We start from the raw sequence: 25,189 nt of genomic DNA, 5'->3' as shown, positions 1-25,189 counted from the left end.
TGATTTGCATAATTGTACCTACACTTCCTGTATTGTAACCTCTGGTTTGTAGACAATAAATGTTATTAAAGCAGAGCAAATGGTTTTCTCGAACAACAAAATCAAATAATGCTAGAAAATTGTTTCTCACATGGTCATTAAAATTCTAATTTTTTTAAAGCTAAGGGTTTTTTATATGTTTTTTTTAATATTTTATTTTTTAGAGGGAAAGTAAGGAGAAAGAGAGAGAGAGAAACATCAATGTGTGGTTGCTGGGGGCCGTGGCCTGCAACCCACGCATGTGCCCTGACTGGGAATAGAACCTGCGACACTTTGGTTTGCAGCCTGTGCTCAATCCACTGAGCTACGCCAGCCAGGGCAAAAATCTAAATCTTTTAAATGTCTGGAACTGAAAAAGTAAGTTGATACAAATTGAGTTCTACATTTTTTTGTTTTGTTTTTAAAGATTTTATTTATTTTAGAGAGGGGAAGGGAGGGAGGAAGAGAGGAAGAGAAACATCAGTGTATGATTGCCTCTCATGTGGCCCCCACTGGGGACCTGGTCCACAACCCAGGCATGTACCCTGACTGGGAATCGAACTGGCAACCCTTTGGTTCGCAGCCCACACTCAATCCACTGAGCTACGCCAGCCAGGGCAGTTCTATGTTATTTTATTGTTCCACAGAGTCTTAAATTGTTTTGTACTAAAGCAACTTTATGTGCAGGGTGGAAGGGAGTGAAGGGGGGGGGGAATGGGAGAACTGTAATAGCATAATCAATAAAATATATCTTAAAAAAGAAGCAGCCTGAAAGTTATTTGAAAAAACTTTACATTTATTTTGTGTATTTTTATAGACAACCCTCTTCCTAATGTAAACTCGGAGGCACTTGCATGTGAAAAAGGCGAAGGAGAAGCAAGATGACACCAGAGGGCGCTCTTGCTCCAAAATGAGATGCCTGGTGAGAAAAACAGGACTGGGGTGGTTACATTGTTCCCCTTGATCCATTTGTAGTTCATTTCACTTTGGATGAATATCAGGTGTACAGCTTCCACTTCCTGTCAACATGGGGAGTGAGCATGCCTGCGCAATAATTTGTGCGTTTGCTTATTTGTAGTTTGGATCTCCTTCAACACAGTGTGAAACCGCCAAGCCCAGGCCTTCCTTCTCCAATCCATGTGGTTGTTACCTGGGAAGTACGTTATCAATTTATTTTATTTTATTTTGAACAGATTTTTAATTTATTTTTTGAGAGAAGGGAAGGGAAGAAGAAAGGAGGGAGAGACACATCATTGTGTGGGTGCCTCTCACATGCCCCTTACTGGGGACCTGGCCTGCAACCCAGGCATGTGCCCTGACTGGGAATCAAACCCGAGATCCTTTGGTTCACAGGCCAGTGCTCAATCCACTGAGCCACAACAGCCAGGGCTCAATTCTCTTAATTTCACTTGTGCCTTTTGGTGTTAATTATGGCTTTCTTATGTTTTTTTCTACACTTATCTGTATCTCATAGCATTTAATACACTATAATCTGTGACGCTGAAAGGAGCATGTCATAACTCTCCACAGTATCCAGTAAACACTGGTAGGAAAAACTCAATTTCTGTTTGCTGCATCTTTCAGATATCCGCACGTAATGGTGCTCAAATCACCGGTTATAGACTAGAATAGGGACAAATTGAAGAATCGCTGCTCTTGATTTACCCTGGCCTTTGTCTACGCTACGAAGTGCAAGGTCTCAGTGCAGCAAGTACATATTTTTGCAGAGTTCAAGTAATCCTAACAGTTTTTCCAATGTAAGTAAGGCAACAACTGGTGGCCTATGTCATCCACATTTATAATTTCCAGTGTAGCATTTCCAGTGCAGATAGCACGAGGGAGTCACACACTTCTAAACCTTTTGATCTCACCCTTCACCGGGACCTAATCAACAAAAGAAAAGACATACAAAATATACCCAGAGACATTGAAATGAAGAACAATCTAACAGCAGCCAGAGGGAAGGGAGGAGGGGACAGTGGGGAGAAGGGTTTTCAGGAACTACTAATAAAGGACACGTGGACAAAACCAAGGGGGAGGGTGGAATCAAGGGAGGGAGGTGGGTCTGGCTGGGCTGGGGGGGGAGTTGTGGGGAGAAAATGCAGACAGCTGTAATTGAACAACAATAAAGTAATTTATGAAACAAAATAAAATAAATAAAAATAAAATGCTAAAGAGAAAAAAGAATAAATAAAAACAGAATATATTCCATTGTTATAACTTACTCTTTGGTTAAACATATCTGGGATGTTATGTTTTTACACAATGAGTACCCAAATAAACTAACAGAATATTGTTAAACTTTAAAAAAATGTTCCAGTATTTAGCAACAACTTTCCGAGCATTTTTACTTGGCACTTAAAGCCCCGCCTACTTTCTATTCCAGCTGGATCTGCCGTTATTTCCTCTACAGTTCCCTGGTTCCTGAATTTTCGTGAGCTTAACAAGCATCTGAAATGCTTGTTTAAAAACGTCGATTCCTGCACCTCCACCCAGACCTAACAAAATCAAAATTTCTTTTTTTTTTTTTAGAAAGGGGAGGGAGGGAGAAAGAGAGAGAAACATCAATGTGTGGTTGCTGGGGGTCGTGGCCTGCAACCCAGGCATGTGCCCTGGCTGGGAATTGAACCTGGGACACTTTGGTTCGCAGCCTGTGCTCAATCCACTGAGCTACACCAGCCAGGGCAAATCAAAATTTCTAATCCAAAGATTTGCTAATCTGTATATTTAAAAAGCACCCAACATGATAATTACCAATAGGAAAAATTTCATAAAGTATTTCATACAAACAAGTTTATACTACCACCACCTCTAAGTATGCCTTCTACATTTATTCATGCCGTGTTCTGCCCGACTTTTCCCATAAAACCATATTTTTACATGAATGCTTCCCTGAAAACCTTAGTGATCGGTGTCTTCCTCTTCTGAACTACTGGAATTACCACTCATAACTTTGCGGTTTGGGGAGACAGTGTTACCCAACAGCAAGCGGGGTCTTGCTGCCCACCTCCGCCCTCCAGGCAAAGTTCCAGAGGCAATGGTTTGGGAATAAAGGAACCGAGTCTGTAGTCAAAGGCTTCACGGTTTTGGAGTCATAGCTTTCCACGAGCATTACTCACTTAAGCCTATCCAGGCAACGCTCTTTAAGTCTTTAGTTCCAGCTGTAATCACTTAAGCCTACCCATTAAGGCTAAAGTCTTTAACACCTGAGTTCTTGAACACCTGAGTTCTATTCTTCCCCTGTTTGTTTTAGTTACCTTATTTCTTTTTTTTTCTTTCCCCTAATTCTTTTTTCTAGTACTATCACATAGAATGTCTTCTTTTTTTTTTTAAGATTTTATTTATTTATTTTTAGAGAGGGAAGGGAGGGAGAAAGAGAGAGAAAGAGAGAAACATCAATGTGTGGTTGCTGGGGGTCGTGGCCTGTAACCCAGGCATGTACCCTGACTGGGAATTGAACCTGGGACACTTTGATTCGCGGCCCGCGCTCAATCCACTGAGCTATGCCAGCCAGGGCTAGTTTTAGTTATCTTATTTCTTTAGGGTTAGTTTACACGCTAAAACAACATAACACACAAAAGCTACACGATTTTGGAAGAATGGCCACCTTCTGCCTCAGAGCCCATCCCCACTAGAACACCCAAAGAAGAACAACCCTGCCCCTCTCCGCCCGGCCAGCCCAACCCTAGGCTGCACCCACAGTTTCTCGTCCCGTCCAACACACCTTACCTTCCGCTGGGAAATGCACACAGCTGCAGCACAACCATCCAGGCATCCTCCAGGAAGACAGGAACCCAAGGGCCCTTCTTTTGTTTCAAATCTTCTATCCCATCATTCCATGCGCTCCGGAGGCATCCAGCTTCTCAGGCAATCGCGTCCTGAATTGTTTACCTTTGTCTGGGGCAGCCTCCTCCTCCTCCTCCTCAGTGATGTGATCAGAGTTCTCCGAATCCATAGTCCAAATTTAGAGCAACCTGATAGCTGTCCGTATAAAGTCAAGCCATTAAATCTTAGGAGTCCTAATACTGAGCACCTAAGATGCATCTCCCAGATTGCCTTTCACAACTGGAAGTTGTTTTTTTAAGCCTGTCAGATTTTTTCGTTGTCCCTATTTTTTGTATTAGAAAAACGTCTCACAGCCACAGCCCTAGCTGGCGTAGCTCAGTGGATTGAGCGCGGGCTGCGAACCAAAGTGTCCCAGGTTCGATTCCCAGGCAGGGCACATGCCTGGGTTGCGGGCCACGGCCCCCAGCAACCGCACATTGATGTTTCTCTCTTTCTCTCTCCCTTCCCTCTCCAAAAATAAATACATAAAATCTTTAAAAGCCTCACAATATATATTTATTAGGTCGAAGGCCACAGCAACAGTGCCAAGGATAGGTAAGCTACTGCAGTGGGAATGCGGAGATGAGTGCATTTCAGAGATAATAAAGGTAAAACATCAGTGGAGTGGATTTATGCCAGAAGAGAGTATCCCCAACCTCCCAGGTCCTCCTTCTTACAAGCAAAAAACCCTGACCGTAACACAAGAAACAAGCATAGGAAGACTTTGAATGATGGAAAGGAAGAAAAATGTGAAAAGTAAAAGATCCTCAGGGCCTCACAAGTTGAGAAACAACACAGTGGTGAGGCCCCTGGCCTTCCTCATCACCTCCCACTTATCCAATTAAAAGGGTGTGGGAAAAGCCTCCAACTCAAAACTGCCAACAGGGACAGACAGGAAAAAACCTCCAAGAAAAGTCAGTCGTACGCCCCCTGCACCCCCGCCCCAAGAAAAATGACTCTGAAAACGGTAGCCCAACAACAGAAAATAATTAACATCATACCCACCTTACCACAGCCAAATGTCAATGGAAAACCCACACACACCCCTGCCCTTCCTCACCTCTGAAGTTTTAACAGATGGAGTAGGAAGCTCGGCATCCAACTCACCCTAGAAGCAAGCAACGTGATTTCATTTCTCCACCCAGGGGTTTCAGTTTCAGCAGAGCCACATAGGGAGTTCATCTTCTTTTTTTTTTAAGATTTTACTTATTTTATTTTTTTTAGAGAGGGAAGGGAGGGAGGGAGAGAGAGAGAGAGAGAGAGAGAGAGAGAGAGAGAGAGAGAGAGAGAGAGCGCGCGAGCAACATCAATGTGCAGTTGCTGGGGGTCATGGCCTGCAACCCAGGTATGTGCCCTGACTGGGAATCGAACCTGCGACACTGGGAGTTCATCTTCTATACCCCGCCTGGCAGAAGCAGGCAGCAGCGCTCTCATTCCACTGCAGGGACACCGTTGGCAAGCTGAGCCTCCACTCTTACCCTGTAGCAACAGAGTGGACAAGACACTGTGATTCACACTAATAGCACTCCACTTTCTTTCTACTCCCGTGTCAGTAGGCTCAAGTGAGAAGCTCAACCTGCACTTTGACCTACCCACACGAGACTGAATAAGATATGGGAAGCAGGACTCGTTAGTACTCAGGTCCCCCACTAGCAAGGGCCAGTAGAGAGCTTAACCTCCATCTCTACTCAGCATCACAGAGAAAGATCTAGATGGTAAAAGAAAAGAAAACAAAAACAACTATCTTGCTCTGGCTGGTGTGGCTCAGTGGATTGAGCGCAGGCCTGCAAACCAAAGGGTCGAGAGTTCAATTCCCAGTCAGGGCACAAGCCTGGGTTGTGGGCCGGGTCCCCAGTAGGGGATGCGTGAGAGGCAATTACATGTTGATGTTTCTCTCTTTCTCCCTCCATTCCTCTGTCTCAAAAAATAAATTTTTAAAAATCTGTAAAAATCACTATCTTAATTAGCATCCTACTCCTCTAGCACCCTTCTACTTGTGCTAAGGCCCAGCTGGGAGCTGAGCTTTTACTCCCACCCTGCAGGGACACAGTTCGTCTTCCCGTTACCACCTCCATGGAATCAGCAAGGCTCCATGGGAAGCTGGACTTGCACCAGCACTCACACCCCTCCCCCAATGCAGCACAAAGAGTTGCCCCACTCTTGCTAGAAGGGCATCAAAGGGTCCTAGACAGGAGCTGAACTTCATCACTACCCAGCGTTTACACTATACCTCTCACGGATACTGTGCACAAAATGATTCAAGACAACCTACAGTCTTCTAATCGTCAAAATGTCCAGACTAGTCATTTGTCATGATATAAGAACCAGGAAAATCACCGCTTCATGACAAAAACAATCAACAGACTCCATGATGAATCTGGGCAGTTATTTATATATCTGAGAAGGATATACGAAATTTTTCGGACTGTAAGATGCACCGGACCATAAGATGCACCTAGCTTTTAGAGGAGGAAAATAGAGAAAAAAATTTGAAGCAAAAAAATGTGGTAACATGTTTAATAACATAAATAACATAGGCCGCCACCCCCCACACACAGCAGGCCAGGTACTCTACATTCAGACTATAAGACACAGCCTTTTCCTCCCAAATTGGGGGGAAGTTGTCTTCTAGTCTGAAAATACAGGTGAGCAGCTATCAAAAAATGCTTCAGCAAGCAATGTGGTTGGTGTGGCTCAGTGGATTGAGTATTGGCCTGGGGACTGAAGGGTTGCCCATTCAAATCCCTATCAGGGCACATGCCTGGGTTGCAGGCCAGGTCCCCAGTTGGGGGCGTGTGAGAGGCAACTGGTTGATGTTTCTCTCCCTTTCTTTCTCCCTCCCTTCCCCTCCACCTCTCTCTGAAAATAAATACATTAAACTTTTTAAAAAATGCTTCATTCAGCAATTATGGGTTATCTTGAAACCAATGAAAAATACTTTTCAAATCTCAGCAAGGAACTATAAATTATAGAAGCAAATGGAAATTACAGAACTGAAAAATACAACAAAAATAAAAACTGTACTGGATGGGCTCAATAGCAGAGTGGAGATCACAGAGGACAGAATCAGTGAGCTTACGGACTGATTAATAAAATGTACCCAATAGGAAAATAAGAAAGAAATTAGGAAAAAAGGGAAAAAAATGAACAGTCTCAGGGACATCCAGGACAATAATAAAAGACCTAATATCCCTATTATTAAACTCCCAGAAAGAGAGAAGAGAAAAAGTGAGAATTAAAAATGATCCAAAGAGCCCTGGCTGGCGTAGCTCAGTGGATTGAGCTCAGGCTGCGAACCAAAGTGTCGCAGGTTCGAGTCCCAGTCAGGGTACATGCCTGGGTTGCAGGCCATAACCCCCAGCAACCGCACATTGATGTTTCTCTCTCTCTCTTTCTCCCTCCCTTCCCTCTCTAAACATAAATAAATAAAATCTTTTAAAAAATTATCCAAAGAAATAAGGAAAATGTTAGGTCAGAGTTGCTCAAGAAACCAGCGAGCTAAGGAGCAGGGTTTATTAGTGGGAATGAGAGGGAAAGTGGAGACAACCTAGGGAGGTTGGGGAGCCAACCAAGGGAGGTTAAGACTCGCTCCGTTGTCCTCAGGGCAGGGTTTTTAGGCACAAAACCCTGTGAAGGGTAACTGCTTGGGGCGTCAGCATCTGATTGGCTAGAGCTGGTTGCTGGGTGCCATTTCTGCTGACCACTGTTCTTGATACCTCTTGTCAGGCTCAAGTCAAAGCTGCATCCTGTTATGCTGGACAGGCCGACCCCAGACCGAGTCTTAGCCGGGCATCTGTCTGTCCTGGGTAGGGTCACCAGGCAGTTTCCCAGGCAGGCATTTTCCCAGGCTACAGTTTCCCACGGTACAGTTTTCCCGCCTGGTGACTTTCCATTCCTCCTAGGCCTACTACCTAGGTCTGTGAGAAAACATTCCAATGTGGGGGAAAATATAAACCATCAAATTCAAAAAAGCTGAGCAAATCTAAAATAAGAAAACAACAACAAAGAAATCCATGCCACCAAAACACAGCATAATTAAACTCCTGAAAACAAAGGGCAAAGAAAAAAATCTCAAAAGCACCCAGAGAGATATGGCACATTACTTACAGGTGAAGCTAAATTCAAATTAACAAAGATATCTCATCTGCAACCATGGAGTCCAGAAAAAAGTGGCACAACATTTTTCACATACTCAAAGAAATTTACTGCCAACTGCAAACTATATCTAGCAAAATGATCTTTCAGGAATGAAAAGGAAATGAAGACATTCTCATATTACCTTAAAAATCGCTACAGAAGATACTGCAAATGAGAAAGAAATGATAAACAGAAGAAGGTTTAGAACTTCAGGAAAGTAACAACATCGACTTTCTGTTCTAAGTTGCTGACATAAGAAGCTCCTGAATGCAATGCCCTCCACCAACACTGCAACTACAGCTACGCAAGGAATAATCCCCTCTGAAAGAAATTCAGAAACTAGCTTAGCAACTCATAAACCTTGAGCAAATGAGAAAAATACCCACGTCAAAACAAGTAGCAAAGGCTGAGATACACCCTCACCATAAACGCCACACATAGCACAGCAACTACTAGCTTCTCCCAGAGTAGAGTTTGGAGCAAACACATACCACCTCGACTTTTAACATTTATACCCAAGGGATGAGCAGCCAAAACAACTAACTCTGCAAGCCGATGGGGCATTTATTCAGGGAACACACAAGTCTATAGTAAACAAAGAAACAGTTCTTAACAGGCTTGTGAGGATTCTCAGTGGCTAGTCCCTCAAAGCTCAGCACAGAGAAATGCCCACTTTTTAGTCTTTTCCCCAAACAGGCCTGTTTGCATATTTTAAACCTATACCCTGAGGGTCAAGGTCCTTATTTAGCTCACAACTAAGGGCCAACTGCAATCTTCCTCCAGCCCACTCAAGGTCACCAGTACCTCCATGAAAACAGCTTGTGCGCATGTCTGGCATCTCAGCATTTGGAAGTGACACGACACTGGATTTTCTGGCTCTTGCGGCCAGAGGAGCTGGCATTCCCATAATACCATAGCAAACAAAGAAACAGATTTCATCTGGCTATGTCCCCAGGGCTCAGCTCACAGGCAGCTGCCACAAATTCCCCTCGCCTGGTCTTTCCCTGAAGGAAGCTGATTTGAGTAGGTTAAAAATTGAAGCCCGAGGTACAACTTTCAATCAGCCCCAATGTAGATGCTCATTGAAATCCTTGCCTTTGGGACACAGACAGGTCTTGGCTCACCTCAACTACTGAAAAGCACTACCAACAAAGAAGGTGGCTTGCTCAATCACTGAGGCTGGAAAGAAGACAAGAAGCTGGGAGCAGGCTGAACAATAAGGCTCATCTCCTAGAGGAGAGCATCCCTTGAAGACTGGGGAGGTGGCTGATTTCCTTCATGCACAGAAAACAGCAGAGAGAGTTAGGGAACATAAAGAAATTGAGCCCTGGCTGGCGTAGCTCAGTGGATTGAGCACAGGCTGCAAACCAAAGCATCGCAGGTTCAATTCCCAGTCAGGGCACATGCCTGGGTTGTGGGCCATGGCCCCCAGCAACCACACATGGATGTTTCTCTCTCTTTCTTTCTCCCTCCCTCCCCTCTCTAAAAGTAAATTAAAAAATAAAATCTTAAAAAAAAGAAATTGAGGAATATGATCCAAAAAGAACAACATAAAACAGCATGGAATATGAAGTCCTACATGAAATGTGAAGAGAAGTCTTTTACATGATAAAGAGTTCAAAATCATTGTCACAAAGATGCTAGTCAACAGCGAGAACAATGTATGAAACAAGTGAGAAATTCAATGCAGAAAAAAATTTAAAAAGACCAAACAGAAATCACATAGGTGAAGAATATAATAATGGAACAAAAAAAAATTCAATGGAGCCCTGAACAGTAGATAAGATGAAATGGAAAAAAAATGCTCAGCAAAGATGAAACAGGCCAATGTGAAGCAGGAGACGGCATAGGAAGAGCGCTGAGACTGCAATACTGTCACTGGCCAGCATTCATCACCCTGGTTGCCAGGAAACGCCTTTGACCAATTAGGTAGAATAAACAGTAAACCGAGGCAGGGAGGAGGAAGGAGATAAGTCTCACACGCTAACTCAGCAGTCCTGAGCCTGGTCTGATAATATTGCCAGATGTTACAACATCATAAGAAACACTATGTTAGCAAGAAAGAAGGAAAGTCCTTGCAATTCTATGTAGCATTTCCACTATCTGGGAAAGAAAGCCTTGACACTGTGCTTCCATCCCAAGCCCTGAATGTGGGAGAGGGTCCCCGGGGGCCCAAAGAAAGAGCTCATAAAACAGCTTTGGTTAATTGCCCACCTCTGGTCACTATCTGTTTTACGAGGGAGTCCCTGATGCTTGCAGAAAGAGCCCATCAATAACTTTGGAAAGTGCCCCAATTTTAATGAACTGCCTCCTGTCACGTATTTGTTTTACAACAAGATGACCAAATGGGGTCTGGAGCAAGATAAGGACTCTCTCTCTCTGCCCCACACATCCCTATGTTTGAGTAGTCACATTTCCCCAGGAAAGCTGGTGCCACATAATCAACATGTGACTTTTTCCCCTCCTATCCCACCAACTATATAAGTCCTGAGAAAAAAGGACTCTCTCTCTCTCTCTCTCTCTCTCTCTCTCTCTCTCTCTCTCTCTCTCTCTCTTTCGCTCTCTCTCTCTCTCTGGCTCTTGGCTCTCAGGAAACAGGGCCTCCGGCCACCTGGCCTCAGGCTGCCCAGGGGCTTGCCACCCTGGTCTCTAGCCTCTCTTGCTTTTCTCGCCCTGCTTTGCCCTGAAACTTTGCCTTTCACCCCCTACTCTACCCAGTCCTGTTCTCTTCCATGGGAACGGCCCACTAATAAACTGATTATGATAGGGGACTCAAAACTTGGAAAATTTTAGCTTAAGGTAAAAAGCTGTAAATCTAGCAAGTAATGTGTATGTTAAGCTTTTGTTTCAGAAACTACCTTTCAGATAAGGCCCCTCCTGGCTCCTGGGAAAAGCAGCCGACCTCCTGGGGCACTGGCTAGAGATTACCGCCTGGGGACATGTTGGAGGCATCCCAGGCCTTTAGTGTGACCACCCCCACCTTGGGAACAGCTAGCTGCAGAGAACAGGAAGGCTGCAGCTTCGCTCACCTAATCCTCCCTGAATCTCAAAGTCCTCACTGCACCTTGTTTGTCCTCCCCCACCCCCTTATAAAAGATCTGGCCAGGAAAGAGAAGGGAAGATGGTGTGTTAGGGTATGAACCAGCCATCTTCTCGAATCGCTGGCCATCTGAATAAAGCGCCCGTGAAAGATTCAATCGCTGTCATTGCTTATTGGATTTGGTAGTGACAGGCAGCCTGAATGCTGGTGTCTTTTCCAGTTACAATTACTTACTACTAGACTTCCTGACATGTAATTTTTTACATGTGTCAGCAAGAAGAACCAGGTCCCTCCTGTCAACAAATGGAACTCATCCAATCAGAAGAGCAAAAAGAGAAACAATGGGAAAAAGTGAAGATAGCACAGAGGACTTACGGGATAACATCAATGAAAGGAATATTTGCATTATATGGTTCCCTTGAGGAGAAAAAAAGGGAAAAAGGCAGAAAGAGTATTCAAAGAAACAATGGTAGAAAACATCCCTAAAATGGGGAAAGAAACAGACAAGCAGATCTAGGAAGCCCAGAGTATTCCAATGTACAAAAATCCACTGCATTACAATATATTAACAATGAAACTTCAGGGAAAAAATACATGAAATAAACAATTTCTTTTGCAATTGCAACAAAAATTAAAATACCTAGGAATAAACTTAACAAAGGACCTATATACTGAAAACTAGAAAGCATTATTAGAAATGATTGGAAAAGACACAATGAAATGGAAAGATATTCCATGTTCATGGATTGGAAGACTCAACAGAGTTAAAAGAGCCATATTACTCAAAGCAATTTACACATTTAATGCAATCCCCATCAAAATTGCAATGTCATTTTTTAGAGAAATAGAACAAAAAATTGTCCGATTTGTATGGAATCACAAAAGACCCCTATACTCTGGCTTCTCTTCAGATCGTATAAATCTTTCACATTTTACAAAAGACCCCAAATACTCAAAGCAATCCTGAGAAAAAAGAACAAAGCAGGGGTTATCTCACTCTGTACCTTTTAATTATACTACAAAGGGACGATCATCAAAACAGCATGGTGTTGGCAGAAAAACAGAAACACAGATGAATGGAAGAGAACTGAAAGCCAAGACACAAATCCACATGTATATGGGCAATTAATTTTCAACAAAAGAGCCAAAAACATACAATGGAGAAAAGGAATTCTTTTCAGTAAGTGGTGCTAGGAAAATCGGGAAGCTACATGCAGAATGAACAAAACTACTGCTGTTTGTCCTCCTACATTGGGTTGGCCAAAAAGTCTTGTATGTTTTGTCTATAAAATAAAAACCACATTTTTCATTTTCACCAGCAACTTTATTGATTTGGATATTGTGAGTGTGTTGGCTATCTCCTGCTATTGGCTTCCAGTGGGTAGAGGCCAGGGGTGCTGCTAAACATCTTCCAATGCATAAGGCAGCCCCACAGCAAAGAATCATTTGGCCAAAATATCAATAGTAGCAAGAAACATCACAAACCACTTTTGACATGTTCAATCACTTACAGCACTTTCTCCACATTCTGCAAAATTTTTTTTTGCATTTCAGTTGTGTTTTTCCCATTCTTGTTATAATAAAGCATAATATGCCCAAAATTTTGAGTTTTTTCTTCCATCTTCAATAGTTAAATGGCTGCACAAACCTTCACCAACTTTGACTTTTTTTAATGCACGCTGATATGACAGCGGTCACAATACAACATAATAAAATTGTTTTGAATGAAGTTAAAGACAACTAAGTGCTAGTAGAGACATCGTACGAAAAAAATGTAACAGACTCTTTGGCCAACCCAATAGAAAAATTAATGCAAAATAGATCAAATGCATCAATACAAGACCTGAAACAATAAATGCCATAGGAGAAAACATAGGTACTAAACTTATGGACATTGGTGTTAGAGAACATTTCATGAATTTGACCGCAAAGACAAGGGCAGTAAAGAACACATGAAATGAATAGAATTACATCAGGCCAAAAAAGCTTCCGCACAGCAAAAGAAACCGTGAAGAAAACAAACAGGCAGCTAATCAAATGGGAGAAGACATTTACAAAAAACATCTCCAACGAGCGTTTAATATAGAACATATACAAAGAAGTAACACAACTCAACACAAAGATTCCAATTAAAAATAGGCAAGGGCCCTGGCTGGTGCAGCTCAGTGGATTGAGTATGGGTTGTGAACTAAAGGGTTACCAATAAATCCGATTCCCAGTCAGGGCACATGCCTGGGTTGTGGGCCTGGTCCCCAGTGGGGGCCACATCAGAGTCAGCCACACATCGATGTTTCTCTCCCTCTCTTTCTCCCTCCCTTCCCCTCTCTCTAAAAATAATAAAATCTTAAAAAAAAAAGTCAGAGGATGTGAATCACTGTTTTATAACTACTTATTAACAACTGCCATAGTGCTGGCCGGGCTTAACTGTTAATTCAATGGAGCAGTTTGTTGTGGTACAGCTTGACTGGATGGAGCAATTTTGGGGAACATTTTATTGAGTGTGGATTGTGCTGGGGGGGAGGGGAAGGGCATGGCCTGGCTGAGTGCTGGGTCACAGTGCCTTTCCCTGGAATGGAGAACTCTAGGCATTCCTTGGTCGACTGTGGAGTAAGCATGAGTTGTCTTGGGAACACTTTAAGTCAGACAAAGTTTACTGATGTACGGTTTTCTAAGTCGCTGAGGCTGTTCAGTCAAGAGTGCGCAAGGGCAGGCATTTGGGAAGCAAATAAGGGACAGAGAAAACCAATCAGGGCCAAGGGGCAAGGCTGGGGGGCTCCGGTGGGGAATCCTGGTAGTGGTTGTTAGGTCGGAGTCGCTCAAAAAACCAGAGGGACAGAGCGAGCTAAGGAGCAGAGTTCATTAGCGGGGAATAAGAGAGAAAAGTGGAGGCAACCAAGGGAAGGTCGGACTGGTGGAGGAAAGTGGAGAAAGTGGAGCCAGCCAGGGGAGGTTGGGGAGCCAACCGAAAGAGGTTAAGATTCATTCCTTTGTCCTCAGGGCAGGGTTTTGGGGCACAAAAACCCTGCGAAGGGTAACGGGTTGGTGTGTCCCAATCTGATTGGCTAGAGCTGGTTGCTGGGTGCCGTTTCTGCTGATCACTGTTCTTAATAGAGCTTGTCAGGCTCAAGTCAAAGGTGCATCCTGTTATGCCGGACAGGCCGACCCCAGACCGAGTCTTAGCCGGGCATCTGTCTGTCCTGGGTAGGGTGGGCAGGCAGTTTCCCAGGCTACAGTTTCCCACGGTACAGTTTTCCCACCTGGTGATTTTCCTGCTAGGCCTACCTAGATCTGTCAGTGGCGAAAAGCTTGATCTTTTCAGCTGTGTAAAATGGACGACTATAACAGGGTTTTCAGTGTCACCAGAGCTGATCAAAGGCCTGTTGTGTAGAGAACACGTTACAGAGTTGCCAGCTTTAGCAACTAAAAACAGAGACCGCCCTGTGAAATTGAAATGTCGCATCAACAATAAGTAATTCTGTAGTAAAGTCTTTGGCTTTACACCCATGCTAAAAAATGTTGTTGATCTGAGATATTCAAATGTGACTGGTGTTCTGCTCTGCACCAGGTACACCTTAGCACGGCGGCAGGTGGACGCAACGCCCCTGCGGGGATTCCAGGGAATCCGAGGGGGTCAGAGTGGCGGCAGCCGGAAGGGTGAGGGAGGCCCCAGAAAAGGCCAGAGTGGCCCTTTCGGGAGCTTTTACACAGAACGGCTCTGGAAGGAGGAGCCTCTCGGCTCTTCCAAAGACTAACCTCGGGCTCCGCGAAGTTTTACCCGCACATTCCGAGCCTCTGGCGTCCCGGTCACGCGCCGCGGGGAGGGGTGGCGACCGAGGGGAGGCTGCGGGTGGGGCGGGGCCGGGCGGGGCGGGGCGGGGCGGGGCGGGGCGGGGGCGGGGGCCGGGCCGGGCAGGGAGGGGCGGGGCCTGGCCGGGAGGGGCGGGGCCGGGCGGTCCCCCCGCCCCCTTGCGCCCCTCAGGGGCGGAGCCAAAGCGAGCAGCTTCTGCCCGCATCCGTCTCTCCGCAGACGACGACGAGTGGCAGAACAACATGGAGCCGGGCAAAATGGCGCTGACCAAGAACTCTCCGAGAGATGCCTTGGTAAGTTCCGACGGTGACAGGCGGAGGGGAAGCCCTGGGCGTCGAGAGCCGGGGCGGGCAGGCCCGGGAGGACGGCCCGAGAACGGTCTCGCGTGCCGGCCTCCGCCCGAGCGGGGCGTCCCCGGAGGAGCGGGATGCGGGTATCTGGCTGCGGGGCTCTGTCCCGCCATCCCCGCAGTCCCGCCGAAGTGCGTAGGCCCGCGGGCCGGTTTGTCTGCGGGACCTCGGTCCCGGCCGCCGCGTCGTCTCCGCGAACCCTGACTCTCGCGTCCCCGATTCTCACGCTCACTCCCCCCATCACCTGCCTGAATGACAATCAGCTGTGGCCACCCCTTCCTCCGCCGGGAAAACCGACCCCCGCCTTTTTCTTCTCGCTTTGCCCTCACCCCCACCCCCGCCAAAAAAAAAAAAGTTTTCAGCAAAGAGGGTACGACGGCATTTGATGTGTTCCTCACGCTCAGGGGGGACGGTAAGGATAACTAATAGCTGGCGGCCCAAAGAAGGGGGACCTTGTACCCTAAATATAGGTACTACCTTGGGTCCAGGCTGGCTTTCTCATTTCCGGATTACATAGCTGGCGTTTTTTTATTTCAATCCACAGGTAATGGCACAGATCCTGAAGGATATGGGAATTACAGAGTACGAACCAAGGGTTATAAACCAAATGTTGGAATTTGCTTTCCGTAAGTTCACGAAACACCAAAAACTTTGCCTAACCTGTGATTTTGAGAAGATTCCTTTCGTCTAAAAACATTTTCAGCTACATTACTTTCACAGTATCCTCAAAGTCAGCCTAAAGCAGTAAAAAAGAGCCCAGAGAGGGGAAGATAGTGTTTATATTGTGACATATTTTGAAAAATTGATCCTACACATAGGGCGACTAGACACTAAAAGCAAAATGCATAAACTTTCTGGAAATGAATGGCCTCTTCCCTTAAGAAAAGTTGCCATAAATGTTAAGATGTTGTCATAGCTGTAAGAAAATAATGTTTTGTTCTTCAAGGATATGTGACTACAATTCTGGACGATGCAAAAATTTACTCAAGTCACGCTAAGAAACCCAATGTTGATGCCGATGATGTGAGACTGGCAATCCAGTGCCGTGCTGATCAGTCTTTTACCTCTCCTCCTCCGAGAGATGTGAGCCAACTTTTACTTAAAGTTCACTTTGCTTCTGATTTGGTCACTGTAGGTCTAATAACGATGTTTTGTTTTTAGTTTTTACTGGACATTGCAAGGCAGAAAAACCAAACCCCCTTACCTATGATTAAGCCATATTCAGGACCCAGGCTGCCACCTGACAGATACTGCTTAACAGCTCCCAACTTTAAGCTGAAGCCCTTACTTAAAAAGGTAAACATGTTTTGGTCAATTGAGCTTTTGAGAAACTGGAAATGTGTTAGGGCCATTTGTAAAAAGCGAGTATCTGTACGTAGATTAAAAGCTGATTTACTAGAATTTTGGAAAGGTGACTGCTTTGGCCCTGGCCAGTGTGGGATGAACATCGGCTTGCGAACTCAAAGGTTGCTGCTTCCGTTCCCAGGCAGGGCATGTGCCTGGGTTGCAGGCCAGGCCCCCAGAAGACGCAGCCGATCCATGTATGTCTTGCACATTAGTGTTTCTCTCCCTGTCTTTTCCCATCCCTCTCCTTCTCTCTAAAAATAAATAAAACCTTTCAAAAAATGCAATTATTGCTTTGAAAATACCATGTATTTTAGCTGCTATGTTCAAATATAAAATACAAGATGTTTAGAGCTAAAAGGAATCTCAGTGTTCATCTAACACAACACTTATTTTTCACATCGGGGAACTCACCCTAAACTTACCCATTGAGTTAGCACTAAAGCTAGAACGGATTCTCAAGTCTCATAACTACCAATCTTTCCACTGTACCATAGGTTTTGTAGCGAAGCCTGATAAGAGACTAAATGATACACTGTCAGGAATTGGACTTGTTTTCAGAAACATGACCTAAGGTTCCCGCACCACTGAGAACATTCTCACACGGGGCTGCATGTGATGTCTGAAATTCCACTATAGGAGAGTTTGTTTATTTGAGGGGCTTTAGATGTTGATTAGTTACAGTAATATTTAAAATTATACGGAATTTAGTTGTTATCCTAAAAAACACTCTACCTTAAACCAAATACTATATAAAATTATATATGTACATACATATAGATTTATATCTGCTTATGAAAGCCCTAGTTTTTTTATTTTATTTTAATCATTGTTCAAGTACATTTTTGTGTCCTTTACTCCCTTCCCAGCCCACCCACCCATCCCTCTCCCCCTCCCTCCCATTTTCACCCCCACTAGTTTTTGTCCATGTGTCCTTTATGTTTCCTGTAAACCCTTCCCATTCTCCCCTGAGGGAATTTCAGCGGAGAATGGGAAAACCCTAGTTTTAATGTCAATTCTTAGAACACCGAGAAGAAGAAAAACAACAACAGGACATTCTTGCCATGCATTATCCATGAATCCTTCACACCAACCATCCTGATTTCATTCCTGGTAAGTTCAGGTGTCGAATCGGAACATTAAAACGACTTTGTCTTGTTCAATCCCCTAGGGACCTAACCAGGGAAGACTAATTCCACGCTTAAGTGTTGGTGCTGTTAGTAGCAGACCCACCACCCCTACTATAGGTAAGTGAGCAAGGGAAACGCCTGTTCTGGCGGGGAAAGAAGAAGTGCGTCAGCACTTGATTTGGGGCTAGAATCCAAGTCGAAAGGTGAGTCAGAAATTCCCACATGTGTGTTGCCATCATTATGTTTCCTCGTCCTCTAGTAAAACTGGAGACATGTATTTGACCAGACTTCAAAAATGAGAAAGCCACAAAGGGGATCCGATCCCAAATGAGTATACATTTGAAACATGACCCAACCTCCTTGGTGGTATAAACTGTGATGCCAAAAACAGGAGCTGAAGTTGTGTTTTCAAAACAAATGGCATCGCCGAACACACTGATGGCAGTAGCCAGCTTATCAGACATTAAAGACATTTCAGAATACATTGGCAGGAGAATGCAGTCGAAAGAAAGTTCAGGAAGGTACAAGAAGCTGAAGGATATCAAAGGGGAAAATCATTCTGTTTTTAATACTAACCTGTTCAAAAGCAGTATTGATTGTGCTGTATCGCCTCTTCGTCTGTGCTCATCTGTCTCCGTCATTCTGTGGCCATTTCCTGCTCTCCGGCACAAGGTGTTCCAAGCTCATCTTGATTTTTCATCTCAGTCCTAGAATCAGCCATTTCTTCAAAGAGCTGTGATTCCTTTCCGTGGAGAACGGTGTTTAGAAACCATTATTTCTATCTTTTTAATGTCATTGTCTAGCTCATAAGAAAAATAGAAATAATGGACTTAGAGTTCCTGATTTTATTTTTTGCCCTGAATGCTTGCTGGTTTTTTTTCACAAAGTGTTTTTTAGAAAACAGTTCCCTTCTCTTTGATCAGTATTATTTTTTGGCTCTTGCTTAGAACCACGTCCTGTAGATTGCATATAGCTGTAGTGAAAGCAACATTTGATCTTTCAGTGTGTAGATAATCTCTCCATATTCTCAGGACATGAATTTACATTTTCAGCATTTTCAAACCAGCCTGGTATGGTATTACTTACACACTTCTAATTACCTGCATGTGACCTTTGTGGATAAATTTGCATGTATAATTTGTGTAACTTTGTGGTCATAAACTTTCTATCTGTGGATTCCTATTAAGTGGATACCAATTTTTTTGAAAGTTTAGGCTGTGGTCATCATGTACACACATGTTGACGAGGTAACCAATTTTAGGTGTCAGTTGTGATTTTTATTCCCAGCTAGAGCGCTTCTCAGTCGTTTTGCTGAGATCAGTAGAGTGTTCCTAGTTAGATATTATACATTTTAGATAGTCTTAAATCTATAGTTGAGGGAGCTGCCAAAAACTATTAAAGGTGCCGTTTTTAACTTTAACATTTTTTTCAATGAGTTTCATAATACATAAGACCTAAGCAACTACCCTGTTGAATTTCAAAGCCTCCAGTCCATACTTACCTAAATGTTAACAATTCCTTATAAGTAGTGGCCAGGAAAGCAATTACCTACCGTGAATTTCCTCGACCAAATAAAATACTTACAGTGATTGCTTCATGAAGCTTCACCAGATTCTTTGGAGCACTCCTTAATGCACGAGAAAACGTGCCTAGGGTTGGAGATATGTTCAAGTCTCACTTCCAGGGTTTGGGAAAGAAAGCACTAGGGCCCACGATTGCTGGGGACCTTTGGGTTCCCTTCCCATGGTTAGGCTTTCTTCTTGTATCTGGTGAGGAGGAGAGTTGTAGGGTTTCTTCAGTGATAGTTTTAGGGGTGGTGGTTGTTTGTTTTTTCCCCAGTAACTCTATCTCTGGGCACACTGCTGGTTCCAGGGGGAAAGCCTGCATCCCCAAAGGAAAAACTAGGAACATACATGTTTTCCGCAAATGCATTTTTTTTGGAGGGAGCTGTGATATCGGTGTAGATGCTGAGTCTTGAAAAATTCATTCATGAATCAAATGTGCCTCAAGTGCCTGTGAGAAGCAAGGCACAAAAGCCATGTGCTCTCAAGAATAAAAAACATCAGCTGAGGCTTACAAGTTAGTGAACAATATAAGACACTACTAATAAGGCCCCTACGTCAGATTAAGGGAATTTCAGAGGCAGGCAACGACTTATGAATAGGTCAAAAAGGTGATAAAACAGAGGTGGTATTTGAATTTCACCTTGGAATAATGGGTAGATGTAAAATGAGGGGGGCTTGGACTGCTTTTATCTCCAGGATCCCTTTCTACTGAAAAAAAAAATGTAGATATACAAAAAGAGCATTGTTGTGCCCACCTGGGGACCCCTGTCGGCTGTATTTGATAGGCTTTTGTTAGACGCATGTTCATTGAGCTTCACGGGCATAGGGGACATCATCTACTTCTCAGCAAGTGACAAAGATGAAAAGTGCCTCATGGCATAAGTGATAGAAACCTTGGGTCTTCCTTCTGCTGGCTTATTTCAACGCTCACCTTTCTCACTTCCTGTCACTACAATTCAGTGCCAGCAGCTGTTTGAAGAGCTTTACGTGGATGGATTTCTTTTGTTTAATTCTCACAAGAATCCTCTGAAGTAGATACTGTTGTCCCCCTTTGACAAATAAGAAAACAGAGGTACAGGAAGATTCAAAAACGGGCCCAAGGACACTAGGCTAGTTAAGTGATAAAAGCCTGAATTCAAACACAAGCAGGTAGACTTCAGAGCCTATATTTTCTTTTTTTTTTAGTGAGAGAGAAGCATCGATCAGTTGCCCCACATACATGCTCTGACTGGGGTTCAAATCCACAAACTTTTTTTATTTGGGTGCACAGGATGACACCCCAACCAGCTGAGCCACCCTGCCAGGACCAGCCTACACTCTACTAACCCACTGCCCTCAACTTTCAGCATCTAAAAGCTTACAAACACTTTCAAAGCTACTTCGCTCTCCTAATGATATTTTTTCTCACCTTTTATTAGTTTCCTGTGCTTTGAAGGTAGTTTCTGGTAAGCTAAGGAGGGCAGAATGTGACCCTGTATAGTAAGTCACCTAACTAACACGGTCTGTTAATTATAACTACAGCAACCCCACAAACAGTGTCTGTCCCAAATAAAGTTGCACCTCCCGTGTCAGTGACAAGCCAAAGATACTCGGTGCAGATTCCGCCTTCTCAGCCCACACCCGTCAAACCAGGTAACGTCTTACACGGGGTGGGGGTGTGGTGTAAGTGGTCCTTTTAAAATACCTTTTCTGAGTTGTGAAATCTCTGAGTACCATGCGATTATAGAACAGTTGACGTTCCTATAGCAAGAGTTAAATTGTTTTAATATCATACCAGGAAGGTGGCAGTAATGCTGCAAATCTCCGGGGGTCGGGGGTCTATGAGCCCACTATAATTGTATCAAATTTTAAATATACGTACCATTCGGGGGAGGGAGAGTATATAGTGTGATCATCAGATTCTCAAAAAATACTGAACGAAACTCAGGGCGCACAAATCTGAGGCATCTTCAGGGAAAAGCACTTGGGGCCGTGGATTGAGGTTCGCGTCGGAAACGGAACCACACACGGTGAACGGCTTGCATAAAATATTGGCAAGTAGGGGAAGCGGGGCTCCTCACCTGAACGTAAGCGTGCCTTCAGCGTGCGCCATGAATCCAGTGCGCTGCTTCCCATCACTCAACAGTACTAAGTAAAATGTTAGGTAGTTAAGTTAAAAAAAAGCTAACAGAATTCCTTTAACCTACACTACATACTAATTTGAGTGTTTAAAAATTTAATTCAACTTTTAATGGAGCATAATACATGGATTTCTTCTGTGATGTAGTTGCACCTTGTGCTCTTGAAATTAGTAATTACGGTCAGCTCTGCTGAAGAATTTTTACCGTAGATTTCTGGTCCTCGGTAATTCATACCTTGGGGGTGTTTCTCCTTTGTTTACAGTTCCTGCAACAACTGCAGTTCCAAATGTTCTGATTAATCCTTCAATGATTGGGCCCAAAAATATTCTTATTCCCGCCAACATGGTTTCATCACAGAACGCGGCCAATGAATCAAACCCACTGAAGAGAAAACACGAAGATGATGATAATGATACCGTGTGAGGAATACAGTCTAGATGTACTTCACATGCATAGTTGGTTTTGAGCCCAATATACTGAGCTAGAGCATTCAAGATCACAAGTTTTATCTTAGAAAACTTAAAAGTAGCTGCAGTAGTTTTCATATTCCTGTAAAGCGTTAGATTTCTTAAGTAAGGCTGCCAATGTTTTTTTCATTAGGCATCAAGTAGAATAAGTTAAGCACTTGTTTCTTAATAGTTTTGCTAACGTCGAGTCCTGCTATGGCAGTTCTATTTTTGGAAGCAGTTTTCTGCCTTGTGTCACTGACAGCATTTAAGTTGCAGTCTCTGCAGCCTGATCAGTGGACTAATCTTTAACAGCATAATTTCTAATCTGCATTGGAGTACTTACTCCTTTCTTTGGCAAGGTAAAATAGTCACTTCTACTGTCACCAGCTTTTTAAACCAAATCTCTCGATTTAGAAGACCTTTTTGGAGAGGATGGATTTAGAGGGATTCTAAATCCAATTTTGAATGTACTTAAGTTGGTTTTTTCTTTTTCTTTTTTTTTTTTTTTTTTTTGCGTTTCCTAACCTACCTCCTCAACCCCATTGCTAACCCCCATTCACTTCCTGCACCATCTCCTCCCCAGAAGCTTAAGTGTCTCCCCATTGCTCTTAAATTTGAAAGGCCAAAACTGGAATTTTAAAAATATCATTCCTGATAATACACCTTTGCATCATTTTTATATTTTTAAAACCTACATGATATGCCTGCTGTCCTGCAGTTCACTTTACCCTGAATGTTTCCGTTCTTCCAGAGCACTTGAGTTTTATCCCTGGTCTTGTATGCCCATTACACTTCACTCTGCTTTTGACGGGCAGTTCTGGGTCAGTTACATTCACTTTCAGTCTTATATTCCAAGTTGATAAGTCCACCATATTTCACACAGGTGACGCCATTGCTTAAAATCTGCCTTGATAAGTATATTTGCACTAGACCTAGGCAAAACCACTAAAGAGCAAGTGTTGGTTTCCTTTTTACCACATGCTTTGATCACTACTGCTTGAACCCTCCTCCTATTGGTATAATTCAGCTCAGTTTGCTAGCTGATTGCTGAGGATGGCGCACTTAAAATGGGATCACACCTGAAAGTTTTCTCCTGGTCTTCCTTCCTCTAGAAGGCCCACCACGAAAACTCAGTAGTGTGACTCGAATTGCACTTAGTAGGTGCACTCTACGTAGGGCCCCCAGTAGAAACCCACCTATAAACACCATGTTGGGACACCGTATTGGGAACGATTTCAAAGCTTTCAAAACTAGAAGCAGGTTTGTGCAGTTTTTATTTAACTTTGACATATTCAACGCAAGAGCACTTTTGCAGAATTTTCTAAGATTAATTTTCATATTTGAAGATCCTCAAAATTTAAAACACAAGTAAGTTTCATCCTAGGATGGTGCTTAATACATCTGAGACAGCCAGTCCGGTAACGGAAGAAATGTCTCATCCTAGTTTGAGTGTTTGGGGATGTTAGGAAAAGGTGGGAAGCTTACGCAAACGGATCTGGGCAACATCGTGGGAGAGAAATGGTCATTCTTTATAGCGTAGGATGGCGTCACTTGAATGTTCTCAGGGAGGCAGCATGTCACAAGGCCTCGGTTCTAGCCCTGGCTCCATCATCTACCAACTGTGTGACCTTACTTCACCTCTGAGCCTTGTTCTGTTTATTATTATTATTAATAGTAATAAGAAGGTAACAGCGACCCTGCCTACCTCACAGGGATGTTGTGAGGGTTGAACTGGTGTATGTGAAAGTTCTTTAGAAACTGTAAAATGCTGTATAACAAAGAGATTGTTAATGTATGCTCCAAGATTATTAATAAAAATGGATGTTTATCACTTATCCTTCCTTTCTGACTTAAGAGACGCAGGGAAATGAACAAGGCCCAGTAATCCTGAGGTCCAAAAAGCAATGAACATACGTTGCGTGGATGAATTAATTACAAATCAGGGAATTGCTTGCTTTTATTTAGAATCAACACAGAGAGAAGCAAAATAAAAATGAAAGAATACAGGTTTAAATCTGTTAAGAACATCCCATGCTCTATCTTTCCTGGGAATCTGTACATGTAACTGAGCGTTCATTCACTTACTGCGTCAGCCAGCCAGTGGGTGGTTTGCCCTTTCAGATGGAGCGTGCTTTATCTTGCAGATCTCCCTTCCCTAATTTCATGTCCTCCAGCTTCCAGGTGGAACTTCTTAAAAAATGTACCGACGGTACTTGTGGTGAGGACATTTCTTCTACGAGTAGGAGACAAGCGCCTTTGATCAGAGTATAGGAATGCAGCCCGCATGCCGGAGAATGGAAACTGTCATTCACACTGCTCTAAGGAGTCCAGAGCGAAGGGAAGTACTCAACAGTAAAGGGAGAAAACACTAATCAGAATAGCACAAAGAAAGTTATGTGTTTAATGTGCCACCATGTAGTATAGGGAACCGTTCTGTGTAATATGGCGAATGTAGCCCAGCCCCTGATCCAGAGAACACGGGGAGCAACTCTGCACACAGGAGCTGAGCCCACGGACCAGTTTTCCCATGGGGAATCAGGCCTGCATTGTACCTAGGCTGCTATGAGGCTTGCTTTTTTTTTTTAAAGATGTTATTTATTTATTTTTAGAGAGGGAAGGGAGGGTTAGAGAGAGAGAGAAACATCAATGTGCTGTTGCTGGGGGTCATGGCCTGCAACCCAGGCATGTGCCCTGAGTGGGAATCCAACCTGTGACTCTTTGGTTCACACCCTGCACTCAATCCACTGAGCTACGCCAGCCAGGGCTGAGGCTGGCTTTTTGCTAAAACTCCCCCACCCTGGATGGAGGCAGCAAATGTTTACTGCATATCCTTAAAATGGCTTCCTAAAGTCTGCTAAGCTTCCCAAGTATGGAGTGTAACCAGTTCAACCACGTTTCCCCTTGATCTGCAACCCTTCTCTTTGAAGTAATTAGCAACATTCTTTCCTTTGCTATCTGTAAAAGGTAAATCACCTACAGTGAACCCGTGCATAGTAAATGAGGACCATCCTCCATGTAATGTACCCAGAAAAGCAATCAAAGCCTGTCCAGGCAGGGGTCGGGTCCCTCTCTCTCACTCAGAAAGTGGCCATGCCGTCCCTTTTTCTCCACAGCACTTCTGTAGTCCCTGTGAATTTGTTCGTTGCACCCACAACACATGGGCCCCACGGGCAGGGGTCCACATCATCTGGCACCCAGGAAGAGGGACCCAGGGCTATGAGCCACAGTGGTGGCCAACACACCAACTTGGTGTGAGTACGCACGCATCAGCCCAGGCAAAGGCAGAAGACACACAGTGCTTTTCGGTTAGGTCATAGTGGGTGCTGGATTTCAGAGGAAAAGGGATTTCTCCCAAAGTCTCCCTCTTTTGCAGCCGCCTTACACCTGCACCCTCTTTAGTAAG

The 25,189-nt window shown here is 43.9% G+C and overlaps 1 protein-coding gene and 1 long non-coding RNA gene across 2 annotated transcripts; one reads left to right on the top strand and one right to left on the bottom strand.

The window, feature by feature from the left end:
- Nucleotides 1-941: 941 nt before the first annotated feature.
- Nucleotides 942-14,823, bottom strand: LOC123824382. Its single transcript, XR_006786683.1, has 3 exons — nt 14,774-14,823; nt 3,748-3,999; nt 942-1,168 (listed from the first exon to the last, which is right to left on the bottom strand). It is a non-coding gene; the product is annotated as an uncharacterized LOC123824382 (long non-coding RNA).
- A 177-nt stretch (nt 14,824-15,000) lies between these two features.
- TAF9B (TATA-box binding protein associated factor 9b) lies at nt 15,001-23,621 on the top strand. The gene is made up of 7 exons (XM_045847519.1): nt 15,001-15,121; nt 15,723-15,804; nt 16,125-16,261; nt 16,340-16,474; nt 17,694-17,769; nt 20,739-20,849; nt 21,600-23,621. Exons 1-7 carry the CDS (start codon nt 15,071-15,073, stop codon nt 21,758-21,760), a joined length of 753 nt encoding a protein of 250 aa, XP_045703475.1. The 5' UTR covers nt 15,001-15,070; the 3' UTR covers nt 21,761-23,621.
- The last annotated feature ends 1,568 nt before the right edge of the window (nt 23,622-25,189 follow it).

The sequence above is a fragment of the Phyllostomus hastatus genome, unplaced genomic scaffold (assembly GCF_019186645.2).
Source record: "Phyllostomus hastatus isolate PE091 unplaced genomic scaffold, TTU_PhHast_1.1 phas_contig_551, whole genome shotgun sequence".
Lineage (NCBI taxonomy): Eukaryota > Metazoa > Chordata > Mammalia > Chiroptera > Phyllostomidae > Phyllostomus > Phyllostomus hastatus.
Note: the sequence above shows the minus strand (reverse complement) of the source record. Positions and strands in the feature narration are given on the sequence as shown.